Below are 25,244 nucleotides of genomic sequence, written 5' to 3'. Positions count from 1 at the left end.
ATTATTCCCTTTTCTATTCTGAAAAGACATATGTTTAGCTAAAATTTGATTGCCAGATATCCAAAAGTACACGCAATGAAGTAATTTTGAAGTGTACTCACTGTGAGAAACATGTCAGTCACATTATGGCACAGCAATGTGACAATGACCAAATAATCCATTTTTGTGATGTTCATTAAGTAATAATTATTTGTCTGGACACTACAATAAAAATCCTCCTTTTCAACAGATAAGCATAGTCTCTTCTACCTCAGAGAGAAAATGAGGCTTTAATTCACACTTTCTCCAAGAAATGGCCCCAACCAATAATGTGGCAATCCCTCACTACTGCACCGGAATATTTAACCAATTCATCAGAGTTCTTTGAGAAAGCAAGATATGCTGGAGACAGAGGAGCCAGTGAATGCACTGCACCTAGACCTGCAAAAAACATCTGACAAGGTGCCAAATCAAAGGCTATTGAGGAAATTAAAAGCTCATGATGTAAAGGATAACATATTGACATGGACAGAAGACCAAGCCACCAGCAGGAAACAGAGTTTTCACAAAGAAGTCATGGTTCCAAATTGTTCCCCACCTCCTGAAGACACTAACTTCTGTTTGGGTATAGCTCATTATACTTTCCTAACAACAATCATTTTCCTTGATTACAGATTTATGAATGCTCAATGGCCATTCTCACATGACAGCCTAAACCGCAAATGTCCAGAGTATTAGGGTATGGAAGTCATCAAACAAAGTATACCCTCCTGTCCAGGAGATTCTGGTGGCACAGAGGTAATGTCCTTTCCACTGGACCAGATGATCCAATTTTCCAGAGCACCTGCCCCAGACATATGTTGCAGCGTGTCAGAACATATTGAGTAAAATAACTACCCTCCTGTCCTACCATTCATTTACTTGGGAATACTTGGAAATTAGGATATGAAAAGGATTTAAATAAAAGGAAAGATTGGGATGAAAGAGATAAAGTGTAACCAGATCTCCCAGCTAAGATTCTACTAATTTCCCACCTCCCTCTCAACATAAATTCAGCATTATCTTGCTGGATTCCTCACATTACTCAAATTGCTTCTTCAATCCTGACTTGAGAAAAACTAGATAATTTGTATGACAGTTGGTTTTATTTTTGCCTGTGTCTTCAGAAAGCATGGTATCACCCCTGGGATTCACAGGCCTGCTCTCCCTTTCATAGCGATTGTCAGTGAAATACAAATGCTGCCTGAAGTGTATTTGCCTGGCAACCCACATGTCAGTTTTAATTCAGGCCAAGCACTGTACAGTTGGCTCCACATCAGCACACACCTAATCTAATCACAGAGTTCTGATCTACCAAATCACTTCCCATTCGCTCCTATTATGTAGAGTTCCACTGCAATAAATCACTTCCCACTCAGGCTCCTATCACATCCTGATCCCAGAACAATGGTTCTCCCCAATTATTGCATGATTTCAACACTCTTAGCATAATCAGTATTCTGTCTAATCACACCCGACAGCCACAGAATTAGAATCTAATCTTCCACAGTAATGCATTCTTCTGAGAGCTAATGACTGCATGTATGGTTGAATAATTGAAGTATTGAGAAGGGATGACAATTCTTTTGAAATGCACGTAGTTTCTATTAGATTTAACCATTTAAAACCTATCTCTTTTCCCTTCCACACTGATCTCCTGTCCCTATTTCTCACACAGTCATCACTTTTTGTTTTATTATGTTGCTGCAATATAAAGGGACTATTTAGATTGGCCTAGTGGTTGACAGTGAGGATGAAGGTGTTAGGTTACAGATTGGTCAAATGGGCAGATTGGTGGCAAATAGAATTTAACCTGATAAGTGTGAGGTGACGGCATTTTGGAAGAAGTAACAAGTCAAGATTCTTATATTATGGTGACAGGCATTTTTACTCTCCAAATTTATTTTGCACAATGGAATAGCATTGGTCATCCATTCATGGCTGTCAGAGAATCAGACCTTCAAGGGGTACCTAAAATCCATTTATTGGTTTATTAGTTTATTGCCATTAAGCTGCATTGTCAAGCCTCGTAGAAAACTTTATAGAGCAGTAGGTGACAAATGATGAACAATGCTCTACAGATCAAACAGGCCTAGAAATAGAACACAGAAATAACTTATATTTATATAGCAACTTTCACAACTGTAGAACAGCCCAAATAATCTTGCAGCTGATGAGATGATACAGCAATGATAATGTTGCTAGTAATCCTGAGGAGCAGATTTTGCAAAACATTCATTTACATCCCATCGTGGCAGCTGATAAAAATTAAAATTCAAGGAATTTCAAGGGAAGAAAATCTGCCTCCTGGGCTACATTGTGACTCCAGATTCACACAGTGTTGTTGACTCTTAATTAGCCTTTATAACGGCCAAGCAAGCCATTTTGTTAAAGGACAGCACACAACCTCCTCCTTAAGGGCAATTAGGGTTGGGGAATAAATGCTGGTCTTGCCATAACATGTTCAATCCGTGAAAAAAGAAAAGTCATTTTGAAATGTCATAATTGTTGGGATATAGGATGTATGTCAGCCAAATTGTGTTCTGCAAGCTCCCCAAGTGGCAATGTGACTAGGTCATATTAAGTGATATAATAAAATGTCGAGCTGCAAATGCTGGAGATCTGAAACAGAAACAGAAATTGCTGGAGAAACTCAGCAGGTTTGGCAGCATCTGTGGGGAGAAAGCAGAACTAACCTTTTGAGTTGAAAGGGCAGCATGGTGGCTCATTAGTTAGCACTGCTGCCTCACAGTGCCAGGGACCTGGGTTCGATTCCACACTCTGATGACTGTCTGTGTGGAGTTGGCACATTTTTTTTAGATTAGATTAGATTACTTACAGTGTGGAAACAGGCCCTTCGGCCCAACACGTCCACACCGACCTGCCGAAGCGCAACCCAGCCAGACCCATTCCCCTACATTTACCCCTTCACCTAACATCATGGGCAATTTTAGCATGGCCAATTCACCTAACCTACACATTTTTGGACTGTGGGAGGAAACCCACGCAGACACGGGGAGAAACTCCACACAGTCAGTTGCCTGAGGCAGGAATTGAACCCGGGTCTCTGGCGCTGTGAGACAGCAGTGCTAACCACTGTGCCGCCCATTTTCCCTGTGTCTGTGTGGGTTTTTTTTCTGGGTGCTTTGGTTTCCTCCCACAGTCATGCAGGTCAGGTGAATTGGCCATAGAAATTGTATGGTTACAGGGATAGGGTAGGAGACTGGGTCGAGGTGGGATGCTCTTCAGCGGGTCAGTGTGGACTCAATTGGCCAAATGGCCTGCTTCCACACTATGGAGATTCTCTGAGCCCAATTGATTGGTTTATTCAATAGTACAGTACAAAAGGCCATTTGACCCATTAAGTATAAACTGACTTTTTCAGACAGCAACCCATTCGTCCCACTGTCTCTTATCATATCCCTGCCATAATTTTCTGACCAAGTATTTATCCAATTGTATTTTGAAAACTGCAATTGAAGCTCTTTCAATCCATCCACCCTGTTAGGTAGTGCAATCCAAATTCTAACCATACGTTCCTTTAGAAATGTTTGCATCATGCTGCCTCGGGCTCTTTTGTCAATATCTTCAAAGCCCACAGGTTTAAACTCTCTGGTTATCAACCCAATACCATTCAAAGTTTCTCTTTATTTATTCTATTGAAAGTGTGTGATTTTTAAAAAATCATTTCTCTGCTCCAGTTATGGTTATGACATGGGGAGAACTTCTCTGTGAGAATTCAAAAGCGGAAGCCAAGCATGCAGACACTTGAACCAAAGCATCGCACGCAGAAATGAAGGCAAATGCATTGGGTAATGTGTATCTTTTTATTGAAGGGTGGGCAGCCAGTCGTCAAAGAGTGTTGCTGAAAAATGTCAACTCCTGATCCTCCAATGGGAGGCACACCTCGCCCAGGCCCCTCACCAGGACCTGGACCTTCTCCTGGATCAATGCTAGGCCCCAGTCCTGGACCCTCACCTGGCTCTGCACACAGTATGATGGGACCAAGCCCTGGTCCCCCATCTGCCGGTCATTCCATGACTCCACAGGGGCCTGGAGGTTATGCTGCAGAAAGCATTCATCAACTTCATAAGGTAATGTTGTGATAATCTCTTGTAATAGAACTGTGATGTGTTAGAAAGCAGTCTTTAAGACAAAGAGTTTAGCAGCAAAAGGAAAACATGAATGGGGCTAGACTTTTGATTTGTTCGGCTTATTAAAGTCATTCCATAGCTGCTGTTCACAATTTTGTGGAATCAAACAGCAGAGCAGGCTACTTGACTCAGCATTGTAATGTTAGCTCTTTGATATCTATGTCATTAGTGGCACTCCCCTGACTTCACGCAGAACCTGACCTTTCCTCCTTCTGATTCTCTGAGCCACCTCCCTTAATACTATAGTAATGACATTAGAAATAGAAGCAGGAGTAGACTATTTGATCCTTCAAGCTTTCCCCAACATTCAATAAGACCATGTCTGATCTGCCTCAGGCTTTCATTTCTCTATCATGTCATCTCCTCACAGCACCCAACTCCTTGAGATTTCAAAAACATATCTACCTCCTTTTTAAATACCTTAGTGATTCTAGCCTTCCCCGCTCTCTGGGGTAGAACGTTCCAGACATTCACCACCCTCTGGGAGAAGAAATTCCTTCACATCTCAGTTTTAAATGAATGTCCTGTTATTCTTTAACTGTGGCCCCTACTTTGAGATTACCGTACATGTGACAATGTTCTCAACATCCACCCTCTCAGCACGCTCGGAATCCTGTATGTTTCAATAAATTCACTACTTATTCTTCTAAACTCTCATCAGAAAAAGTTTAAACTGTATGTCAGTTCCTAATAAGTCATGCACTTTGTTCAAAGTAATCAGCTTTTGGACTACCTCCAGTGTGAATATATCATTTCTTAAACACAGAGCATTTATATTGTCACCAACACCCTATATAGTTGGAATAAGACTTCAGTATTTTTAAACTCCAGCCTCCTAGCAATAAAGCCAAAATTACATTTGCGTTCTTGATTATTTGCTGCACCTGATTACACTCTGCCCACTCCTCCAAGCCATTAGACCATAACATCATAAGACATTGAGTTAGAAGCAGTGTGATCACAGCTGATCTGATAATACTCAACTCCACTGACCTGCCCATAGCCTTGATTCCCTTACTAAAAATATGTCTATCTCAACCTAGAATACACTTAACAATCCAGCCTCTACACCCTTCTGCAATAAAGAATTTTACAAATTCACTTCTCACCTCTGTCTTTAAAGGATGTTTCCTTATTCTGACACTAAACTCTCCCATAAAGGGAAACACAGTTGACACAAGTAAATAATTGACGCTGTAGGATCCTTGTGGTACTCCATTAGTGACACCTTTCCAATCCGATAAAGATCTATTAATCCTGAATGTCTGCCTTCTTGGTGTTAATCAATCCTCAATCTATGCTAATACATTATCTCCAACACTGTGAGCTCCTACCTTGTGCAATAAACTTTATCAAATGCCTTCTGGAAATTCAAATGCATTTCATCTACCAGTTGCCCTTTGTCAATTCTGCATGTAGTTTCCTCAAATAACTCCCAACAAATTTGTCAAACCTGATTTTCATTTCACAAAACCGTGTTAAATTCCATTTGATTGCACTAAGTTTTAAGTGTCCTGCTGTTTCTTCCTTAATAATGGACTACAGCATTTTCCTAACAAGAGATGTTAAATAACTGGCCTAAAGTTTCCAGTTTTCTGTCTGCCTTCCTTCTTGAATGAGGCATAACATTAGCAGTTTTCCAAACCTTCCTCGAATCCAATATGTTGTGGATTATGTCGATCAATACCTCTACTATCTCTGCAGTCATAGAGTCATAGAGATGTACAGCATGGAAACAAACCTTCGGTCCAATCCGTCCATGCCGACCAGATATCCCAACCCAATCTAGTCCCACCTGCCAGCGCCCGGCCATATCCCTCCAAACCTTTCCTATTCATATACCCATCCAAATGCCTTTTAAATGTTGCAATTGTACCAGCCTCCACCACATCCTCTGGCAGCTCATTCCATAGACGTACCACTCTCTGCGTGAAAAAGTTGCCCCTTAGGTCTCTTTTATATCTTTCCCCTCTCACCCTAAACCTATGCCCTCTAGTTCTGGACTCCCCAACCCCAGGGAAAAGACTTTGTCTATTTATCCTATCCATGTCCCTCATAATTTTGTAAACCTCTATAAGGTCACCCCTCAGCCTCCAACGCTCCAGGAAAAACAGCCCCAGCCTGTTCAGCCTCTCCCTGTAGCTCAGATCCTCCAAATCTGGCAAAATCCTTGTAAATCTTTTCTGAACCCTTTCAAGTTTCACAATATCTTTCCGATAGGAAGGAGACCAGAATTGCATGCAATATTTCAACAGTGCCCTAACCAATGTCATGTACAACCGCAACATGACCTCCCAGCTCCTGTATTCAATACTCTGACCTATAAAGGAAAGCATAGCAAACGCCTTCTTCACTATCCTATCTACCTGCGACTCCACTTTCAAGGAGCTATGAACCTGCACTCTAAGGTCTCTTTGTTCAGCAACACTCCCTAGAACCTTACCATTAAGTGTATAAATCCTGCTAAGACTTGCTTTCCCCAAAATGCAGCACCTCGCATTTATCTGAATTAAACTCTATTTGCCACTTCTCAGCCCATTGGCCCATCTGGTCCAGATCCATTTGTAATCTGAGGTAACCATCTTCACCACCACGCTCTGTCTTCTACCTTTGAGCCAGTTCTGTATCCAAATGGCTAATTCTCCCTGTATTCCATGAGATCTAACCTTGCTAATCAGTCTCCCATGGGGAACCTTGTCGAATGCCTTACTGAAGTCCATATAGATCACATCTACTGCTCTGTCCTCTTCAATCCTCTTTGTTACTTCTTCAAAAAACTCAATCAACTTTGTGAGACATGATTTCCCACGCACAAAGCCATGTTGACTATCCCAAATCAGTCCTTACCTTTCCAAATACATGTACATCCAGGTCCCTCAGGATTCCCTCCAACAACTTGCCCACCACTGAGGTCAGACTCACCGGTCTATAGTTCCCTGGCTTGTCTTTACCACCCTTCTTAAACAGTGGCACCACGTTTGCCAACCTCCAGTCTTCCGGCACCTCACCTGTGACTTCCGGCACCTCACCTGTGACTATCGATAGTGTATAAATCCTGCTCACAATGTAGCACCTTGCATTTATCTGAATTAAACTCCATCTGCCACTTCTCAGCCCATTGGCCCATCTGGTCCAGATCCTGTTGTAATCTGAGGTAACTATCTTCGCTGTCCACTACACCTCCAATTTTGGAGACATCTGCAGACTTACTAACTGTACCTCTTATGCTCGCATCCAAATCATTTATGTAAATAGCAAAAAGTAGTGGACCCAGCACCAATCCTTGTGGCACTCCACTGGTCACAGGCCTACAGTCTGAAAAACAACCCTCCACCACCACCCTCTGTCTTCTACCTTTGAGCCAGTTCTGTATCCAAGTGGCTAGTTCTCCCTGTATTCCATGAGATCTAACCTTGCTAATCAGTCTCCCATGGGGAACCTTGTCAAATGCCTTTCTTTGTTACTTCTTCAAAAAACTCAATCAACTTTGTGAGACATGATTTCCCACGCACAAAGCCATGTTGACTATCCCAAATCAGTCCTTGCCTTTCCAAATACATGTATATCCTGTCCCTCAGGATTCCCTCCAACAACTTGCCCACCACTGAGGTCAGGCTCACCGGTCTATAGTTCCCTGGCTTGTCTTTACCACCCTTCTTAAACATTGGACCACGTTTGCCAACCTCCAGTCTTCTGGCACCTCGATGATACAAATGTGACTATCGATGATACAAATATCTCAGCAAGAGGCCCAGCAATCACTTCTCTAGCTTCCCAACAGAGTTCTCGGGTACACCTGATCAGGTCATTTAGTTTAAAACCCATGAATGCAGACCGTCAGGTCCTGGCTTCTTCTCAAGTTGTCAAGCACTTTGTCTTTCTGATAGAGACTTTCTTTACATTAGTACCTTGCTTATCTGTTATCTTTGGGATGTTTGCAGTCCTCAACCATGAAGACTGATGCAAAATATTGATTTAATTTATCTTATCACTTCCTTGTATCCTATTGTTAATTCCTGAGTTGCATTCTCCAAGGATCCCATACGTATTTTAGCTACTCTTATACACGCACGAAGCTCTTGCTGTTTGTTTTTATATTTCTTGCCAATTTATTTGCATCAATTTTCTCCCTCTTTATTAACTTTTTGTATATCCATTGCTAGTTGCTAAAAAGATTCCCAATCCTCTGTACTACCACTAGTTTTGGCAATTGGATACTCTTCTTGTATTCCATGGCATGTTCATCCTTGTCACCAAGTCCTCCTTTTTGACTGAAACAAATGTTTGCTGAGTGCTATGAAATATCTACTGCTTTTCACGGCTCATCCACTGACATTCCCTTTAGCTGTTTTCCCCAGCCCATTTTTGACAATTTTTCCCTCACATCATGTAATTGTGCTTATTTGAGTTGAGACTTGTGTTGCTTCCCTGAAACTTACCATGTTATCATCACTATTCCCAGAGGATCCTAAACAATGACATCTCTTATTGATCCTATTGTATTTCACATTACTAGAATTTTAGGTGGCTTAGCTGTGGAGACATTGTTTCCCCTTGTGGGAGAGTCTCAGACCAGAGAGCATAATCTCAAAGTAAGAGATCACTTGGGTAGGACAGAGAAAGAATTTCTTCTCTTGGAGGGTAGTAAATCTGTATGTTTTTTTTAACACAGAGGTATGTGGAAGCTGGATCATTAAGTATATTCAGTGCTGAGGTAGACAGCTTTTTAATCAGTGAATGTATCAAGGATACAAGAAAAGGCATGGAAAGTAATGCTGAGGATTATCAGTCCAGTCATGATCTCATTGAATGGTAAAGCAGATCTGATGGGCAAAATGGCTTACTTCTGCTCCTACATTGTGTGGTCTTTTAGAGCTAAAATAATCTGTTCCCAGGTAGGTTCTGCACTCATTGATCTAAGAAACAATCCCTGACGCACTCTATAAAATTGTTTTCCATGTTACCTTTATCCATCTGATTTGTCTAATCAATACACAGATTGGAATCACCCATTAACATTTGTAGATCCCTGATTATAAACCTCCATTATTTCCTGATTTATACTTGGTCCTACGATGATGCAACACTTCAGGCCTACAGATGAGTCCCACCCTTGACCTCTTTCCCATGCTATTCCTTATTTCTACCTAAACTGATTCCACATCACGAAGTATTGCATGTATATCACTATTTACAACTGGACAAATACCTTCTATTATGAACAAAGCTATCCCACTCCCTTTTCTTTTTTGCCTGTTCCTCAAAAACATTGAATACTCTTGAATATTGAGTTTTTAGTCTTGATCATTGTGCAACCACATCCCTGTGACTGCTATGAAGTCATATTAATTTATTTTAATTTATACCTATCTTGTGTCATGTGCATTCAGATAAAAGGCCTTAAATTTTGACGTTTTACCAATACTACTTACTCTGGTTTTTATTTTTTTCTGCATTCTTCTGCTCCTTCCTATTATGGACTGATTATTGTTCATCTTTTCACTATCCTGCATCTCTGCTCTCTTGTTTCTTTTTGATTTTTTTAAACTTTTGAGACTTATGTTGCTTCCCTCAAACTATTATGTTATCATCACTACTCCCAAAGGATCTTAAACGATGAGATCGCTTATTGATCCTATATTATTACACATTACTAACATTTTAGGCGGCTTAACAGGGTAGCTGTTAAATTGAACCCTCCCCAACTAAGTAGTTTAATGCCCTGTCTACAGCTTTAGGCAGCAATTTTCCAGGACATTGGTTGCAATACGATTCAAATGAAGCTGGTCCCAACAAAACAACTCTCCTACCCCAGTACTGGTGCCATTGCTTCATGAATCCGAACCCATTTCTCCCACACAAATCTTTGAGCCATGCACTTACCTCTAATCTTATTTACGTTATGCAAGTTTGCATATGGCTCAATTAGTAATCTGAACATTAACACCTTTGAGGTTCTGTTTTTTAAATTTAGCCCCGAGCTGCTCATATTCTCAGAGAATATGTGTCTTAATCCTACCTATTGTCATGGTCCACGTTAGTGCCAATGTTGGAGGCATGTGCCAAAATTGGGAGAGCTATCTTACAGGCTGACAGAGTCGTAAGCACATAATCATAATCATATAGAATAGATCTCAAAGCAGTATTTCCATCCTTAGGTAGGGTATATGCTGTCCCACGAGGATAGAACTGCCAGAGATGGGAACATAGAGATGGGAGGGTGAGGTGCCCTGGGAGTCCATGATATTGAAGTCTTCTGGCATCAGGTCAGACTAAAACAAGGAAACCACTGGCTGATATCACCTGCTAAACCGCTTTGACTAACAGATCAGTCCTTCTCCATGTTGAACACTACTTGGAAGAAACACTGAGTTTGGAAAGGGCACAGAATTGAGTTTGGTGGACAACCTCATTGTTCATCACCCGTAAGGGCTCATTAGTACTAATGCCATCAAGCTAGATTAGCACTGTTCAATAAGAGGTGCTAGAAAAGGACATGACAGGTATACCATCAGGCATAAGTAAAAATGAGGTGTTGACCTGGTGAATTTACAACACAGGATTATTTGTATACCTAACATTGGACGCACCATGTGTTGACAGGGCTGAGCTATCAGATAGCCAACAGATCCAATCTAAGCATTTTCCCCTTCAAACCACTCACTGTCACTGTTGGGTTCTTTTTCCAAAGTTTCACACACAAGATGCAATTCGCACACACCAACTTCTGCAAACAGTTAAAGTTTATTAAAGCTTGTACAAGTTAGGTGATCCCCTTTGACCCTCCCCTCCTTTGCAGGCGTGCGAAGTCGAGTCAAAGTGAGGCCCTGAACAAAGAGAACACATTCCCTTTATATAGGTCAGTTGGTAATGTTCACAGATACTCTGGCCACTCCCCCATAGTCACATGCCACTCACGACAATCCCCAGTCACTCCCTCACAGTCACATTACCCCAGATACAATGGTAGGATGAGATCATCCTTGGAGATAATGTAAATGTAAATGCCCTAATCCTGGGAAATCGTTATGTAAATGATTTTCCTGACTCAGTGGTTCCCCAAGACAATGCAGGTGTGACATACCTAGCTTCAGGGGATGGCTAGAAAGCATTTCTGAATGGAAGAGATTAAATGATTGTTTAATTTGATAATAGGGGGAGTAGTAGCAAATGACTAATTGGACTAGGGGTCATTCGCATTCTTGCATGAATGTCATCCCCACCCACTTCCAGAATGTTCACTCAGTGCACTTTAACTTTGTAATATTACATTAATGTCCAGAGAGATATTCCTATTTAATCTTTTAACGTTACATCACAAATCCTTCATTGATGTTGGGTCAAAATCCAGGAATTCTATCCTTAATGGCATTTGGGTTGACCTAAAGCACATGGATTGCAGTGATTCAAGAAAGCAGCTCACCACCAGCTCTTAAGGGCATTTAGGGATGAGCAATAAATATTGGTTCAGCCAGCAACACTCACATACAGTGATTGAATTTTTTAAAAAGGCTCTGCTGTATCCAGTCATGAATGGTGGAGGACAGTTAAACTACTAACAGGAGGGAGGCCCATCGTGCGTGTGTCCCAGAGATGTTCTCTGATTGGGGAGACAGTACGCCTTGAAGAACATCTCTGGGACAGATGCACAAAGCAACCCCACTGCCCTGCGGCCGAACACTTTAACTCCCCCTCCTACTCCACCAAGGACATGCAAGTCCTGGACCTCCTCAATCGGCTAACCACCCAACGCCTGGAGGAAGAACACCTCATCTTCCGCCTTGGAACCCTCCAACCACACGGGATTAATGGTGGACTTCAACAGTTTCCTCATTTCCCCTCCCCTCACCTTATCCCAGATCCAACCCTCTAACTCAGCACCGCCCTCATGATCTGGCCTACCTGTCCATCTTCCTTCCCATCTCTCTGCTCCATCCTCCTCTCCAACCTATTACCATTAGCCCCACCTTCATCTACTTATCACACTCTCAGCTACCTTCCCCCCCCCCCCAGCTCCAAACCCCTCCCATGTATCTCTCTGTCCTCTTGGCTCACAAGCCTTATTCCTGACGGAGGGCTTATACCCGAAACGTCGATTCTTCTGCTCTCGGATGCTACCTGACCTGTTGTGCTTTTCCAGCACCACACTCTTGACGCTGCTGCTTCCTCACTGAGCTTGTCTTGCCACCTTCCGCAAACCTGTAAGAAGAAGTAGACACCGCAGCAGATTCAGAAAGTGCATCATGGCTGCTGCAGTGGGTCGGATTGTGAGAGCTTGATTCTCGAAGGGTAAAGCTCCGGACCTGTGCACTTTTCTGTTCCTCTTCTGTCACTCTAAAATTGGGAAGAGAGCCTCTTCATGCGTGCTATTGGTGTCACCTACAAGGCATGTACAGTATTTGCAGCCTAAAAACTATCCCTCAACATAGCAGTCTAATATTCCTCATCTCTCTAAGTAACACTCTGATTTGTATCAAATTTCTCTGTAAAGTACTCTGGTACACTCTCTCCTCTATGTAACACTGTAATACACCATACCACTTTATATAGCACTCTGATATACCATGCTTCTCTGCATAATAGTATCTGTACGGATGCCCCTTCAATTATACCACTATCTTTTCCAGTTGTATGGTTCCAATGTCAATTGCAGGGTCAGTTTCTGCTTTTCTTCCTATTTCATTTGCATTAAACAGTTAAGTTCCAGATGCATTCTGCTCCTTAGCACTGTGTAACCCGCTGTCATTGCTGTCTGAAAGGCTGACTTTGACATTTCTGCTGAACCCTGTTCGAATCCATGTGCAGCTAGCAGGCTTCTTTGTGGTAATCAGCAGCAGCAGGATGCCAAAGTGCTGACTCCGTAGGAAGTCTGTCAGTTTCACCTTATCTCCTCTTCTCAGCAGCTCTCCTCATGTTAATCCATTATGCTGCATATACTGTGCAGTTCTTGCGAGCCATTTGTAATGCAGAGACCTCCAAGGAACCTGCTACAGTCAGTGCTTGGCTACCCCATTAATCACAGCTAAATCCCCAATCCCTTCCCTGTCCCATTGTGTCCATTTCACTGAGAGCTTTGGTCAACAGAACGCCAGGAAACTGGTGAAGAGCATGACATTAATGGATTGCACATTCACTGGTACAGGCTGTGTATAGTAATTGCAGTTCTCTGCCAGCTGTAGGGGAACAATGCCTCCAACATTTTTTCTCTTTGCAGGCAATGGAATCAATGCATGAAAAGGTGATGCCCGATGACCCACGTTACAGCCAGATGAAATCCATTAGCATGAGGTCAGGAGGACACAGTGGCATGGCACCACCGCCTAGCCCCATGGACCAGCATTCTCAAGGTAACAGGCTTTGCTTTAATGGAGATATTTTTATTTTAATAAAATAAATGAATGGGTTGCATTTTTTGTTGCACCTCTACTGCTCCATTTAAAAAATGAATAAATTATTTTTCAATCATACAATGGCTACTGCTTGGAGTCAAGGAATTATGGTCCACAGGGACTTGCCCTCCAGATGATTTAACTTCAAGTTGTTTCCTCTGCGAGGATCTCTGCTGCCTCTATCTTAACTTGTTCTGGCCCATTCACACACCATCATCACATTCCTTGCATCTCCCCTCCTCCTCCTGCAATGTCCTTAAAAATCCCAATGTTCATCATCCATTATTGTCAGCTATGCCTTCACCGCCGCTCCCTCACCACCCGACGCCTGGAGGAATAATGCCTCATCTTCCGCCTCGGTACACTTTAACCCCAGGCCATCAATGTGGACTTCAGTAGTTTCGTCATTTCCCCTTCCCCACCTCACCCAAGCTCCAAACTTCCAGCTCAGCACTGTCCCCAAGACTTGTCTTACCTGCCTATCTTCCTTTCCACCTATCCACTCCACCCTCCTCCCTGACCTATCACCTTCATCCCCTCCCCCACTCACCTATTGTACTCTATGCTACTTTCTCCCCACCCCCACCCTCCTCTCATTTATCTTTCCACCCTTCGGGCACTCTGCCTGTATTCCTGATGAAGGGCTTTTGCCCGAAATGTCGATTTTACCGCTCCTCGGATGTTGCCTGAACTGCTGTGCTTTTCCAGCACCACTAAACCTAAACTCTGGTTTCCAGCATCTGCAGTCATTGTTTTTACCTATGCTTTGAGCTGCACAGGCCATAATTTCTGGAATACCCTGTTCAAATATTTTAGGTCATCTTCCCTAACGATTTGTTATCTAATTTTGTTTGGTAAAGCTCTTGTGAAGTGCATTGTGTTATACTTCTGATAGCCAGTTAGTGAAGGAAGAAACTGGAGCCAGTCTTTGCTTGAAGTAGATTTGTTCTCAGAATGAAACATTAAAGGTATATCTCCTATCTCCACTCAAGTCTTGTGTCAGTCAGTGTCTCTTTGTACATTTTTGAAATGTTGAGAAGCATAATTGGCAGGATGTGCTCCAGTTATCATTTAATTAAATTTTCTCTGTATTTTATTGTATTCTTACTGTAAAATACACATGATAATATAAATCAAAATCTAATTAATTCTCTCCAACCCTAATCTTTGATACAATTAAAACATTGGGTTGTTTTATGTTTTAAAGTTTTATTCAAATGCAAGTTGTTCATTTAAGACAAAGTTAATCTGTAACAACTCTTCAATCACAGGTTACCCTTCTCCTCTGGGATGTACTGAGCATGCCCCAAGTCCAGTACCTGCTAACGGCCCTCCTTCGGTACCCCCTATGACTTCTGGACCAGGTGGTGTTCCAATGGATGGCGGGGAACCTCAGACACTGGGACAGCAAAACCGTGGACCCTCTCCTTTCAACCAAGGGCAACTGCATCAGCTGCGAGCACAGATCATGGCATACAAGATGCTTGCAAGAGGACAACCCATTCCTGACCACTTGCAGTTGGCTATCCAAGGGAAGAGACCACCGCCTGGAATGCAGCAGCAGATATCATCACTACCTCCGCCCTCCACCCCTGGAACTGGAGCAGCTTCAGGCCCAGCTCCTGGGAATTACAACAGACCACTTGGTATCCGCCTCTTCTTTTACATTGATTGTTAGCAAGTAAACCAAGCTCCATTATAATACTTACACACCCATATCAGAAAGGCAGTTTGGTTTCTATCTCAAAACTCACCACTAAAAGTATATCCAGTCCATAAAGCCCTTTTAAATATGATGTGTTTTGTTAGAATAAAGAAAGATAAGCAGTTTTCATTAGCAGGATGGATGGTAATCAGAAGATGTATATTTGAGATATTTGGAAGGAGGACCAGGAGAGAATGTTATATATTATGATTGATATGTACTACCTGATAGGCGGTGGAATCAGATTCAATAGTAACTGCCAAACCAGAACTGGCTAAGTAATTGATGGAAAAATTGTAGTGCCATGTGGAAAGAGCAAAGGGGTCAGGCTCATTGGTTAGCTCTTTCAAACGGCTGGCACAGGCCAACGGGCCAAATGAACCCTTACTAAGGTCCATGCAGGTGAAAGCCTGACAATCCCCTTTAACATGACAAGGACTCTTCGTGATATTAAGGAGAATCGATAGGGCAGATAGAGGGGGAAACCATTTCAGCTGATTTGAAGTCCAGGACTAGGAGATATGGCCTAAAGGTTACAGACAAGAAGCAAGTTAGGGAATTGTTCTACATGCACTGTCGACTGTCCTTTGATTCAAGAATGATCTTCATCTAATTGAACTGACTGATTCATGACCAGCAGATCTTCGGTATGTGGCAGCTTTCTACACATGTTGGGTCAGATGTTAATTTTAAATCTTTGATTAAGACAACTCTATGAACCAATGATTTTAAAATAAGCAAAGGAGATAATGAGAAGTAAGGTCACAAACTGGCCACAATCTCATGGAAGGATGGGCTTAAGAAGCTAAATGGCCTCTTTCTGTTCCTGTCCTGTTTTCCCTTAGTTTATTTTTGATTGTGCTCATGCTGATATTTGTGTAACATTGTGCTTGCTAGGGATAGAACTGAGGTTAACCAGATCCTGGTTGTATATCAACACACATCTGCAAACACATTGAGTATCCTACGTTATTTACTAAACCACCCCATTTCTCACTTATTCCCAACTGTCATCCACCTGGCTTGCAGTATATATGGATTGTGGCATCATACATTGAGGTACAGAGTTTCTGATCATTGTGATTTGAAGCTTGAGATACTCGGGTATCAGTATGCATGGGCAGATAGTGGAGCATCAATGCTTTGAATACTAAGGCACCAGTATATTAGGACACCAGAACTTTGGGATCAGGTTACTAGAGTATCAGTGTATTGCAACAAAATATGCTAGAGAATTGAATTTTGGAGCATCCACATTTAGGAGCGTGGTAACATGATTTCCTGTGTTGCGAGTCGCAGAATTAAGTTGTGCAGTTCTGACTGAGGAGGTCCCATGTTCCTCCCTGCACAGGCGAAAAGAGGGAATGTCATCACCAGACAGTTGGCTTACTTTTGTGGATTTAAGGTAGTCTTGGTAGCAGCTGCCCCTATAACCTCACGTGTGGTCTGAAAGGGACTAATAAGGCAAAAATATGATAAATATCTTGTCAGAGGGAGTTGGGCATATGCAGGACCTACTAAAAAAAAGTCTTGTTCTCACAAGCATGCCATTGTTTGTCATTACTTCCAATACTAAAACAATCCCTGCCTGTGCTGGTCTATCCACGTGACTTTGTCTCTTCCTTTACCCCTTGTTTACAGGTATGGGAGGATCTAACATGATGCCTCCAGGATCTGCTGGTGTCAATCAGGGAATGCAATGTCAACCTCCCGGCGGCCCCTCAAAATCCTGGCCAGAAGGTAATTCTCTATGCTGTTTGGAATTATTGAGAAACCTGGCCAAATAACCGAGGCTTGCAGGGCAGGAAGGCACTGAGGGTAGAAGTGAAGACCAAATAGTACAGGAAAGAATGGTAGTGTGACCCCAAGATTGTGCCCTAAAAGATGATGGGAGGAAAGGAAGTCTGAGCAAATTTGAGGAGTTCTGCCATTTTTCAGGTCTCACAAACGAATGAGCTTGAGAAGCTGCAATGAGTATCAAGAGCATGAAAGTGTAAGTTGGGAGATATTTGGAGGAACAAGAGTGGAGAGTTCAAAGAAGTGTTTTGATCAGGTTGGATTACCAGGACAGGTATTATGAACTTAGCTTGAATTCCTAAGCATGAAGGAGATTCAGGGGTAATTTGATCAAGATATTGAAAATATTGAAAGGATTCAGTAGGATAGATACACAGAACTAATTCCTATAGGGAAGAATCCAGAACAAAATACAGCCTTGGAATTAGAGCCTAGGCCATTCTGGACAGAAATCAGAAAGCACATATCTCACACGAAAAATGGTAGAAACCCAAAGCTTAGTAGATGCAGGGGGATAGTTAGAACTTGCAAGCTTGAAAATGATAGATTTTTATTTAGTAAGGATACCAAGAAATATGTAGCAATGGTGAGCTGAGGAGCAGATCATCTAGATCCATTTGAATTCCCAGAGGAGGCTCCCGGGGCTGACTGCCCTCTCTTGTTCCTATATAAGCACTTACTAAGGAGTGTATTGCTTTATAATTGATCAGAAATTTTGAACTAGGATGAGGAGCCAGAACTAGAGGTGACTGCCGACGTGACATTGGCTGCCTCAATTTCTCCACCCCTTCCCCACTCCAACCTCACTCCCTCTGAATGTGCAGCACTCCACTCTCTCCGCACCAAACCCCTTTTCATTGTCAAACCCCACTGAAAAGGTGGGGCAGTGGTTGTCTGGAGGATGAACATCATAGTCCCCCAGCCTCGCACTGCCCAGTTTGACCTGCTCCCCAAGATCCAAAAGCCCAGTTACCCTGGCCGATCCATTGTCTCTGCATGCTCCTGCCCCATCAAACTTATTTCTTCCTATCTCGATTCAATCCTCTCCCCCCTTGGTCCAGACCCTTCCCACTTACATCCGTGACACTACCCACACCCTCCACCTCTTCAGTAACTTCCAGTTCCCTGGCCCCCAGCGCTTTATCTTCACTATGGACGTGCAGTCCTTATACACGTCCGTACCTCACAAGGATCGCCCTCAGACTCTTCCTCTCCAACAGACCCATCCAGTCCCCCTCTACCACTATCCTCCTCCGCCTTGCCGAATTAGTCCTCACCCTTAGTAACTTTTCCTTTAACTCTTCCCATTTCCTCTAAATCCAAATCCAGAGGGTAGTAATGGGCCCTAGCTATGCCTGCCTCTTTGTCAGTTATGTTGAATATTCCCTCTTCAATACCTACACAAGCACTGCAGTTACATCGATGACTGCATTGGTGTTTCATCCTGTAGCCAGGCTGAACTGCAGCAGTTCATTAACTTCATCCACAACTTTCACCCCACCCTTAAATTCACTTGCTCTATCTCAGATACCTCCTCCCCTTTCTTGACCTCTCCATTTCCATCTCAGGCGACAGTCTACAGATGGACATTTACTCTAAATCCACAGACTCCCATAACTACCTGGACTACACCACCTCCCACCCAGTATCCTTCAAGAACTCCACCCTGTTTTCCCAATTCTTCCACCTCCATTGCATCTGCTTGGACGAGGAGACATTCTACTCCCAAGCACCCCGGATTTCCAGTTATTTTAAATAATGTGCTTTTCCCCCCTCTGTCACCCAGACATCCCTCCACCGCAACTCCTCCATTCCCTGCTCTACTGCTCTAAATTCCGTCCCCCCCAAACACAATAAAGTTGGAGTCCCCCCTTGTCCTCACTTATCAGCTCACCAGTCTCTGCATCCAACGTATGATCTTAAAAGACTTCCACCAATTCCAATTAGATCCCACCACCAGTAACATCTTCCCCTCCCCACCCCTCTCTGCCTTCTGCAAATTCCCTTCGCCAAACCTTAGTTCATGCCACTCTCCCCATCAACACCCCCGAACGCCTGGTACCTTCCCTTGCAACAGTAAAAGATGCAAAACCTACCGACACACCAACCCCCTCACCTCCATTCAGAGCCCCAAACAGTCCTTCCAGGTGAGACAGAGGTTCACCTGCCTCTCCTCTAACCTAGTTTACTGTGTTCGGTGCTCCCAATGTGGTCTTCTCTACATTGGTGAGACCAAATGTAAACTGAGGGCACATTTTGTCAAGCATCACAGCTAGGTCTGCAGAGGCCAACCTGACCTCCCAGTCACCGCCCATTTTAAATCCCCTTCCCAGTCCCTTTCTAACATGACCATCCTCTGCCTCCTCTATTGCCACAGCAAATCAGACCACAAATTGAAGGAAGAACACCTCATCTTCTGCCTGGGCAGTCTACAGCCCGGAGGACTTAATAATGAGTTCTCCAATTTCAAATAAACTTCCTTCCCATCACCTGACTCCCTTTCCAGCCCCTCACCCTCACTACCATTCCTCTGACTGACCTTCCTTCCAGTTACCAACTAGATTAATTCCTCCCATTGACCAACAAGGTTGTACCCTATACCTGGTTTTTAATTCCTCCCATTGACCAACAAGGTTGTACCCTATACCTGGTTTCACCTATCCCTACCTCACCATCCTGCCCCTCCTCCCACCCAAAACCATCCCCCCCCCCACCCCCACCTTCCCACCCCCAGTCCTGAAGAAGGGTTACATCCAAATGTTGACTTCTCCACCACCTGGTGCTGCCTGGCATGCTGTGTTCTTCCAGCCTCCTGCTTGTTTACCTTGGATTCCTGCATCTGCAGTTTTTTTTCTCTCAGAGCTGGAGGTGAGTCTGTTAAAGATCAGGAAACACCTCCATAGTTCCGTTGAAAATTTATTTGGGAAAAATGAGCTGATATAGTTTCCAAAAAGCCAAATTTGCAGGTTCTGTCTTCTGTTGATAGATGTGCTGTTATGTAGTTTTTTTAATGCTCATCTCAAAGTACAAAGTTCAAGTAATGTAACAATTTGAATTAAGAAGCTTGTCTTGACGATCATGGCACATGGAAAGAGCAATCTATGGAGTTTAATTACTTCCTTTCATTGAGAATAATGCTCAAGAAAGTGTAGGTCAAGTGATAGTTGGACTTTACATCTGATCGCATCTGAGAACAACAAAGTCCTTTAGAAAAGGAAAAGGAAGTTGTGGGAGCTTTTCAAGACTGTCAAAAGCAACGCAAAGCTCTCCACACTCAACAAATTACATTTTCTTCCCAGAAGCTCTTGTTCTGTACACAAACACAATCGCCATTCCATGCATAGCAAAATCCCACAAAATATTAGCTATGCGGGGGGGATGTTGGCCCTGAAGAAGTCACTGAAAAGGGCCATTGGTTAATATCCCCCTAAACTACATGGATAGGCAACATGGATTGACCTACAGAGGCAGCAGTTTCTCTTTGCCATGGAGATTTTTCTTTGTCTCCTGTGTCAATAACGAGCATGTTGCCATCTGTGTTTCCAAGCTTGGATTGTTTTCAAGAAAACCACATCAATTTTCTAACTGAGATAAAGGGTCACCGATGAGTTGGCTTCTCTCCTATCAAAGTACCTCCTCAGATCTTTTAATTTTCATGAGTGTGTCAGCATGGCTCAGTGTTTGGTTCCCTCATTATTGTGGGTTCAAGCTCCACTCTCATGAGCACACAGTCTAGGCTAAGACAGTGCAGTACTGAGGGAATGCTGCACTACCAGAGATGCTGTCTTTCCAATGATGAGATAATAAAGTGAAATCCGTCTGTCCTCTGGGGTGGATGTCAAAGATTCCACAGCCCTCTTTGAAGAAAAGTAAAGGAGTTCTCTCTTTATCCTTTAACTAATGTAATTCAACTGATTATCATCCTATTATCACATTGCTGTTTACGGGAGCTTACTGAATACAAATTAAATGCTACGTTTCCTGCACTACAGCAGTGGGTACCATTTAAAAGTGATGCACTTCAAAATGATGGAGGTTGTGAAAGGTGCTTTAGAAATACAAGTTTTTATTTTGTTCTGGAATGAGATTTGAACTCAGCATGCTTGAAGCTGGTTGGCAATTGCCAAGAAGCAGATCTGCTGCACTCCAAGTAATCCTGCAAAGGTAGGCAGCAAAGTTCAGCTTTTCCTGTAATTATCACATTATTTTATGTTTCAGGTCCAATGGCCAATGCCACTGCACCAACTAGCACCCCCCAAAAGCTGGCTCCCCCTCAACCCACTGGTCGACCTTCCCCAGTGCCACCAGCTGTGCCCCCTGCTGCCTCCCCAGTCATGCCACCTCAGACACAGTCACCAGGCCAGCCAGCTCAGCCGGCCCCTATGGTGCAGCACCATCAGAAGCAGAACCGGATCACCCCCATTCAGAAACCACGAGGGTTGGACCCAGTTGAACTTCTCCAGGAACGCGAGTATCGGTATGGAGAGTTGGTAATATTTTGGAATGAAATGCATGTTTATAGACTGTTAGTTCTGGTCCTGACTTTGTTGGCATATTATGGTAGTTAGGTGTTTACCAAAGCGTGCTTTAAAATGCTCATCTCTGTTTTCAAATCTCTCAATGGCCTCACTCCTTCCTATCTCTGTAACGTCCCCAGCCTTACTACTTCCTGATGTCACAGCAGCCAATAATTTCAGCTTCTTGAGCTTGAGCACCAATGATTTTAATCGTTGCAATGTTGCCTTCAGCTGTTTAGGTCCTAAATTCTGGAATTTCCTCCTTAATCTTGGCTATTTCTCTACTTCTGTCTCCCCCTTTAAGACCTCAGAACATTCCTGTTTGACTGCATTTTTGGTCCCCTTTCTCTACATGGCTCAGTGTCAGATTTTGTTTGGTAATGCTGCTATGACCAGTGTGGAATATTTCACAATGTTGACCATGTTGTACAAATGTAAGTTGTTCTTGTGCTGAATATGTTCACTGCCCTTCAGACCGTAGAGGTCCTTCTCAAGTCATCAAAATCTCATGTGGTCTTTCTATTGGCACACATTTGATCCTGCAGTAAGGATCCTGTGCACTTCACAGGTGTAACAGTTTTATGGTGAAATTATTTGCATTTTTATCATTTCCGTGAAGACGATATAAAACTCTGCCCTACGTAATGTGCACTCCCACTGTTTCAAAAATAAAAATTACAATTACATGACATGACCATTGTGATTTATACCTGTGTAGTGTGCTGAATGACTTCCTACTCATATGACCATTAGCTATAATATTCATACTCCAGATTCACACAGCTGATGCTTGGTTTGTTGGCAGGTTGCAAGCACGCATTTCCCATCGGATCCAAGAATTGGAAAACCTCCCTGGCTCATTAGCAGGAGACCTTCGCACAAAAGCAACCATTGAACTCAAGGCTCTGCGGCTCCTTAATTTCCAAAGGCAGGTTGGTATCAGGTCAAAGATGTTTTAGTTTCCTTCTTGTTTCTCTTTGCACTGTAATAGTTGCCTCACTGGCTACACATTAAAAAATATTAAACAAACACAATTACCATCTTCAGCTGCTTCATCAATGAACTTCTCACCCATCATAAAGTCAGAAACAATTATCACCAATGTTCAGCATCACTTGTGAATCCTCAGATACAGAAGCAACCCAAGTCCACATGCAGCAAGACCTGGACATCTCCAGCTCCTCCAAGACCGTGTTAGGGAACTGGAGCTGGAGCTGGAGTTGGATGAACTTCGGATCATTCGGGAGGCAGAGGGGGTCATAGATCAGAGTTATAGGGAGATAGTAACTCCAAAGATGGCAGATAGATGGGTGACAGTGAGGGGGACTGGGAGGAAGCAGCCAGTGCAGGGACCCCCTGCGGCCGTTCCCCTCAAGAACAAGTATACCGTTTTGGATACTTGTGGGGGGGATGACTTACCAGGGGTAAGTAACGGGGCTCAGGTCTCTGGCACGGAGCCTGTCCCCGTTACTCAGAAGGGAAGGGTGGAGAAGAGCAGAGCAGTAGTAATTGGGGACTCGATAGTTAGGGGCACAGATAGGCGGTTTTGTGGGAACGAGAGAGATTCACGTTTGGTATGTTGCCTCCCAGGTGCAAGGGTACGTGATGTCTCTGATCGTGTTTTCCGGGTCCTGGAGGGGGAGGGGGAGCAGCCCAAAGTCGTGGTCCATATTGGCACCAACAACATAGGTAGGAGGAGTGCCGAGGATGTTAGACAGGCTTTCAGGGAGCTAGGTTGGAAGCTCAGAGTTAGAACGAACAGAGTTGTTGTCTCTGGTTTGTTACCCGTGCCACGTGATAGAGATTCGAGGAATAGGGAAAGAGAACACTTAAATGCGTGGCTACAGGGATGGTGCAGGAGGGAGGGATTCCGGTTTTTGGATAACTGGGGTTCTTTCTGGGGACGGTGGGACCTCTATAAACAGGATGGTCTACACCTGAACCTGAGGGGCACCAGTATCCTTGGGGGGAGGTTTGCTAGTGCTCTTGGGGGGGTTTAAACTAACTCTGCAGGGGCATGGGAACCCAGATTGTAGCTTCAGGGTGCAGGGCCTGGAGTGTAGGGAGGTTAGGAACATGGCATCAATTTCCAAGGAGGGTGTCTGTAAACAGGAAAGTGGCTTGAAGTGTGTATACTTCAATGCAAGAAGTATACGAAATAAGGTAGGTGAACTTGCAGCGTGGGTTGGTACCTGGGACTTCGATGTTGTGGCTATTACGGAGACATGGCTAGAACAGGGACAGGATTGGCTGTTGCAGGTTCCAGGATTTAAATGTTTTAGTAGGGTCAGAGGTGGGGGTAAAAGAGGGGGAGGTGTGGCATTGCTTGTCAAAGATAGTATTACAGTGGTGGAAAGGACGATGGATGAGGACTTGCCATCTGAGGTAGTTTGGGCTGAGGTTAGGAATAGGAAAGGTGAGGTCACCCTGTTAGGAGTCTTTTACAGGCCTCCTAATAGTCCTAGAATCATTGAAGAAAGGATAGGGAAGGTGATTCAGGAGATGAGTGACAGTAATAGGGTGGTTGTTATGGGGGACTTTAACTTTCCTGATATTGATTGGGAAAGCTATAGCTCAAGTTCGTTAGATGGGTCAGTGTTTGTTCAATGTGTGCAGGAGAGTTTCCTGACACAATATGTAGACAGGCCAACAAGAGGTGAGGCCATACTGGATTTGGTTCTGGGTAACGAACCAGGCCAGGTGTTAGAATTAGAGGTAGGTGAGCACTTTGGGGATAGTGACCATAATTCGGTGATTTTTACTCTCGTGATGGAGAGGGATAAGTGTGTACTACAGGGCAAGAGTTATAGCTGGGGTCAGGGAAATTATGATGCGGTGAGGCATGACTTAGGATGTGTGGCTTGGAAAAGTAGACTCCAAGGCAAGAGTGTAAATGATATGTGGAGCTTGTTCAAGGAGCAACTATTGAGTGTCCTTGATAATTATGTACCTGTCAGGCAGGGAGGAAAGGGTCGTGCGAGGGAGCCGTGGTTTAATAAGGAATTGGAATCCCTTGTTAAATGGAAGAGGGCGGCCTATCTCAAGATGAGACGTGAAGGTTCAATTGGGGCGATTCAGAGTTATAGGGTAGCCAGGAAGGACCTGAAGAGAGAGCTAAGAGCAGCAAGGAGGGGACATGAAAGGTCCTTAGTCGGTAGGATTAGGGAAAACCCTAAGGCTTTCTATAGGTATGTTAGGAATAAAAGAATGACTAGGGTAGGAATAGGTCCAGTCAAGGATAGTAGTGGGAAGTTGCGTGTGGAGGCGGAAGAGATTGGGGAGACACTGAATGAATACTTTTCTTCAGTATTTACTCAGGAACAGGGCATTGTCGTCGATGTGAATACTGAGTCACAAATAAGTAGAATGGATGGCTTTGAGGTATGTAGAGAAGAGGTGTTGGAAATCCTGGAAAAGGTGAAAATAGATAAGTCCCCTGGGCCTGATGGCATTTATCCTAGGATTCTCTGGGAAGCAAGGGAGGAGATTGCAGAGCCATTGGCCTTGATTTTTATGTCCTCTTTGTCTACTGGAGTAGTGCCAGAAGACTGGAGGATAGCAAATGTGGTTCCCTTGTTCAAAAAGGGGAGTAGGGATAACCCTAGTAACTATAGGCCGGTGAGTCTCACTTCTGTTGTGGGCAAAGTCTTAGAGAGAATTGTAA

The 25,244-nt window shown here is 43.5% G+C and overlaps 1 protein-coding gene across 9 annotated transcripts in view; it reads left to right on the top strand.

Moving 5' to 3' along the window:
* The window catches only part of smarca4a (SWI/SNF related BAF chromatin remodeling complex subunit ATPase 4a), a 110,924-nt gene that overhangs the window by 23,565 nt on the left and 62,115 nt on the right, over positions 1-25,244 (top strand). For 8 of the 9 annotated variants that reach the window (XM_087983417.1, XM_087983416.1, XM_087983415.1 and 5 more), the window contains exons 2-7: positions 3,855-4,112; positions 13,387-13,519; positions 14,833-15,207; positions 16,908-17,006; positions 21,282-21,540; positions 22,386-22,512. In XM_087983417.1, the coding sequence (XP_087839543.1) occupies positions 3,891-4,112; positions 13,387-13,519; positions 14,833-15,207; positions 16,908-17,006; positions 21,282-21,540; positions 22,386-22,512 (1,215 nt within the window). In that variant the 5' untranslated portion in view covers positions 3,855-3,890. Of the gene's footprint in view, positions 1-653; positions 778-3,854; positions 4,113-13,386; positions 13,520-14,832; positions 15,208-16,907; positions 17,007-21,281; positions 21,541-22,385; positions 22,513-25,244 lie in introns of those variants that run through there. The other variant, XM_043694813.2, reaches the window with a different exon arrangement.

Source organism: Chiloscyllium plagiosum, unplaced genomic scaffold, assembly GCF_037043375.1.
Source record: "Chiloscyllium plagiosum isolate Xiang-an unplaced genomic scaffold, Cpla_swu_hap1 HiC_scaffold_45, whole genome shotgun sequence".
Taxonomy (NCBI): Eukaryota; Metazoa; Chordata; class Chondrichthyes; order Orectolobiformes; family Hemiscylliidae; genus Chiloscyllium; species Chiloscyllium plagiosum.
The sequence above is the reverse complement of the archived record's forward strand: the minus strand, read 5'-3'. Positions and strand labels throughout refer to the sequence as shown.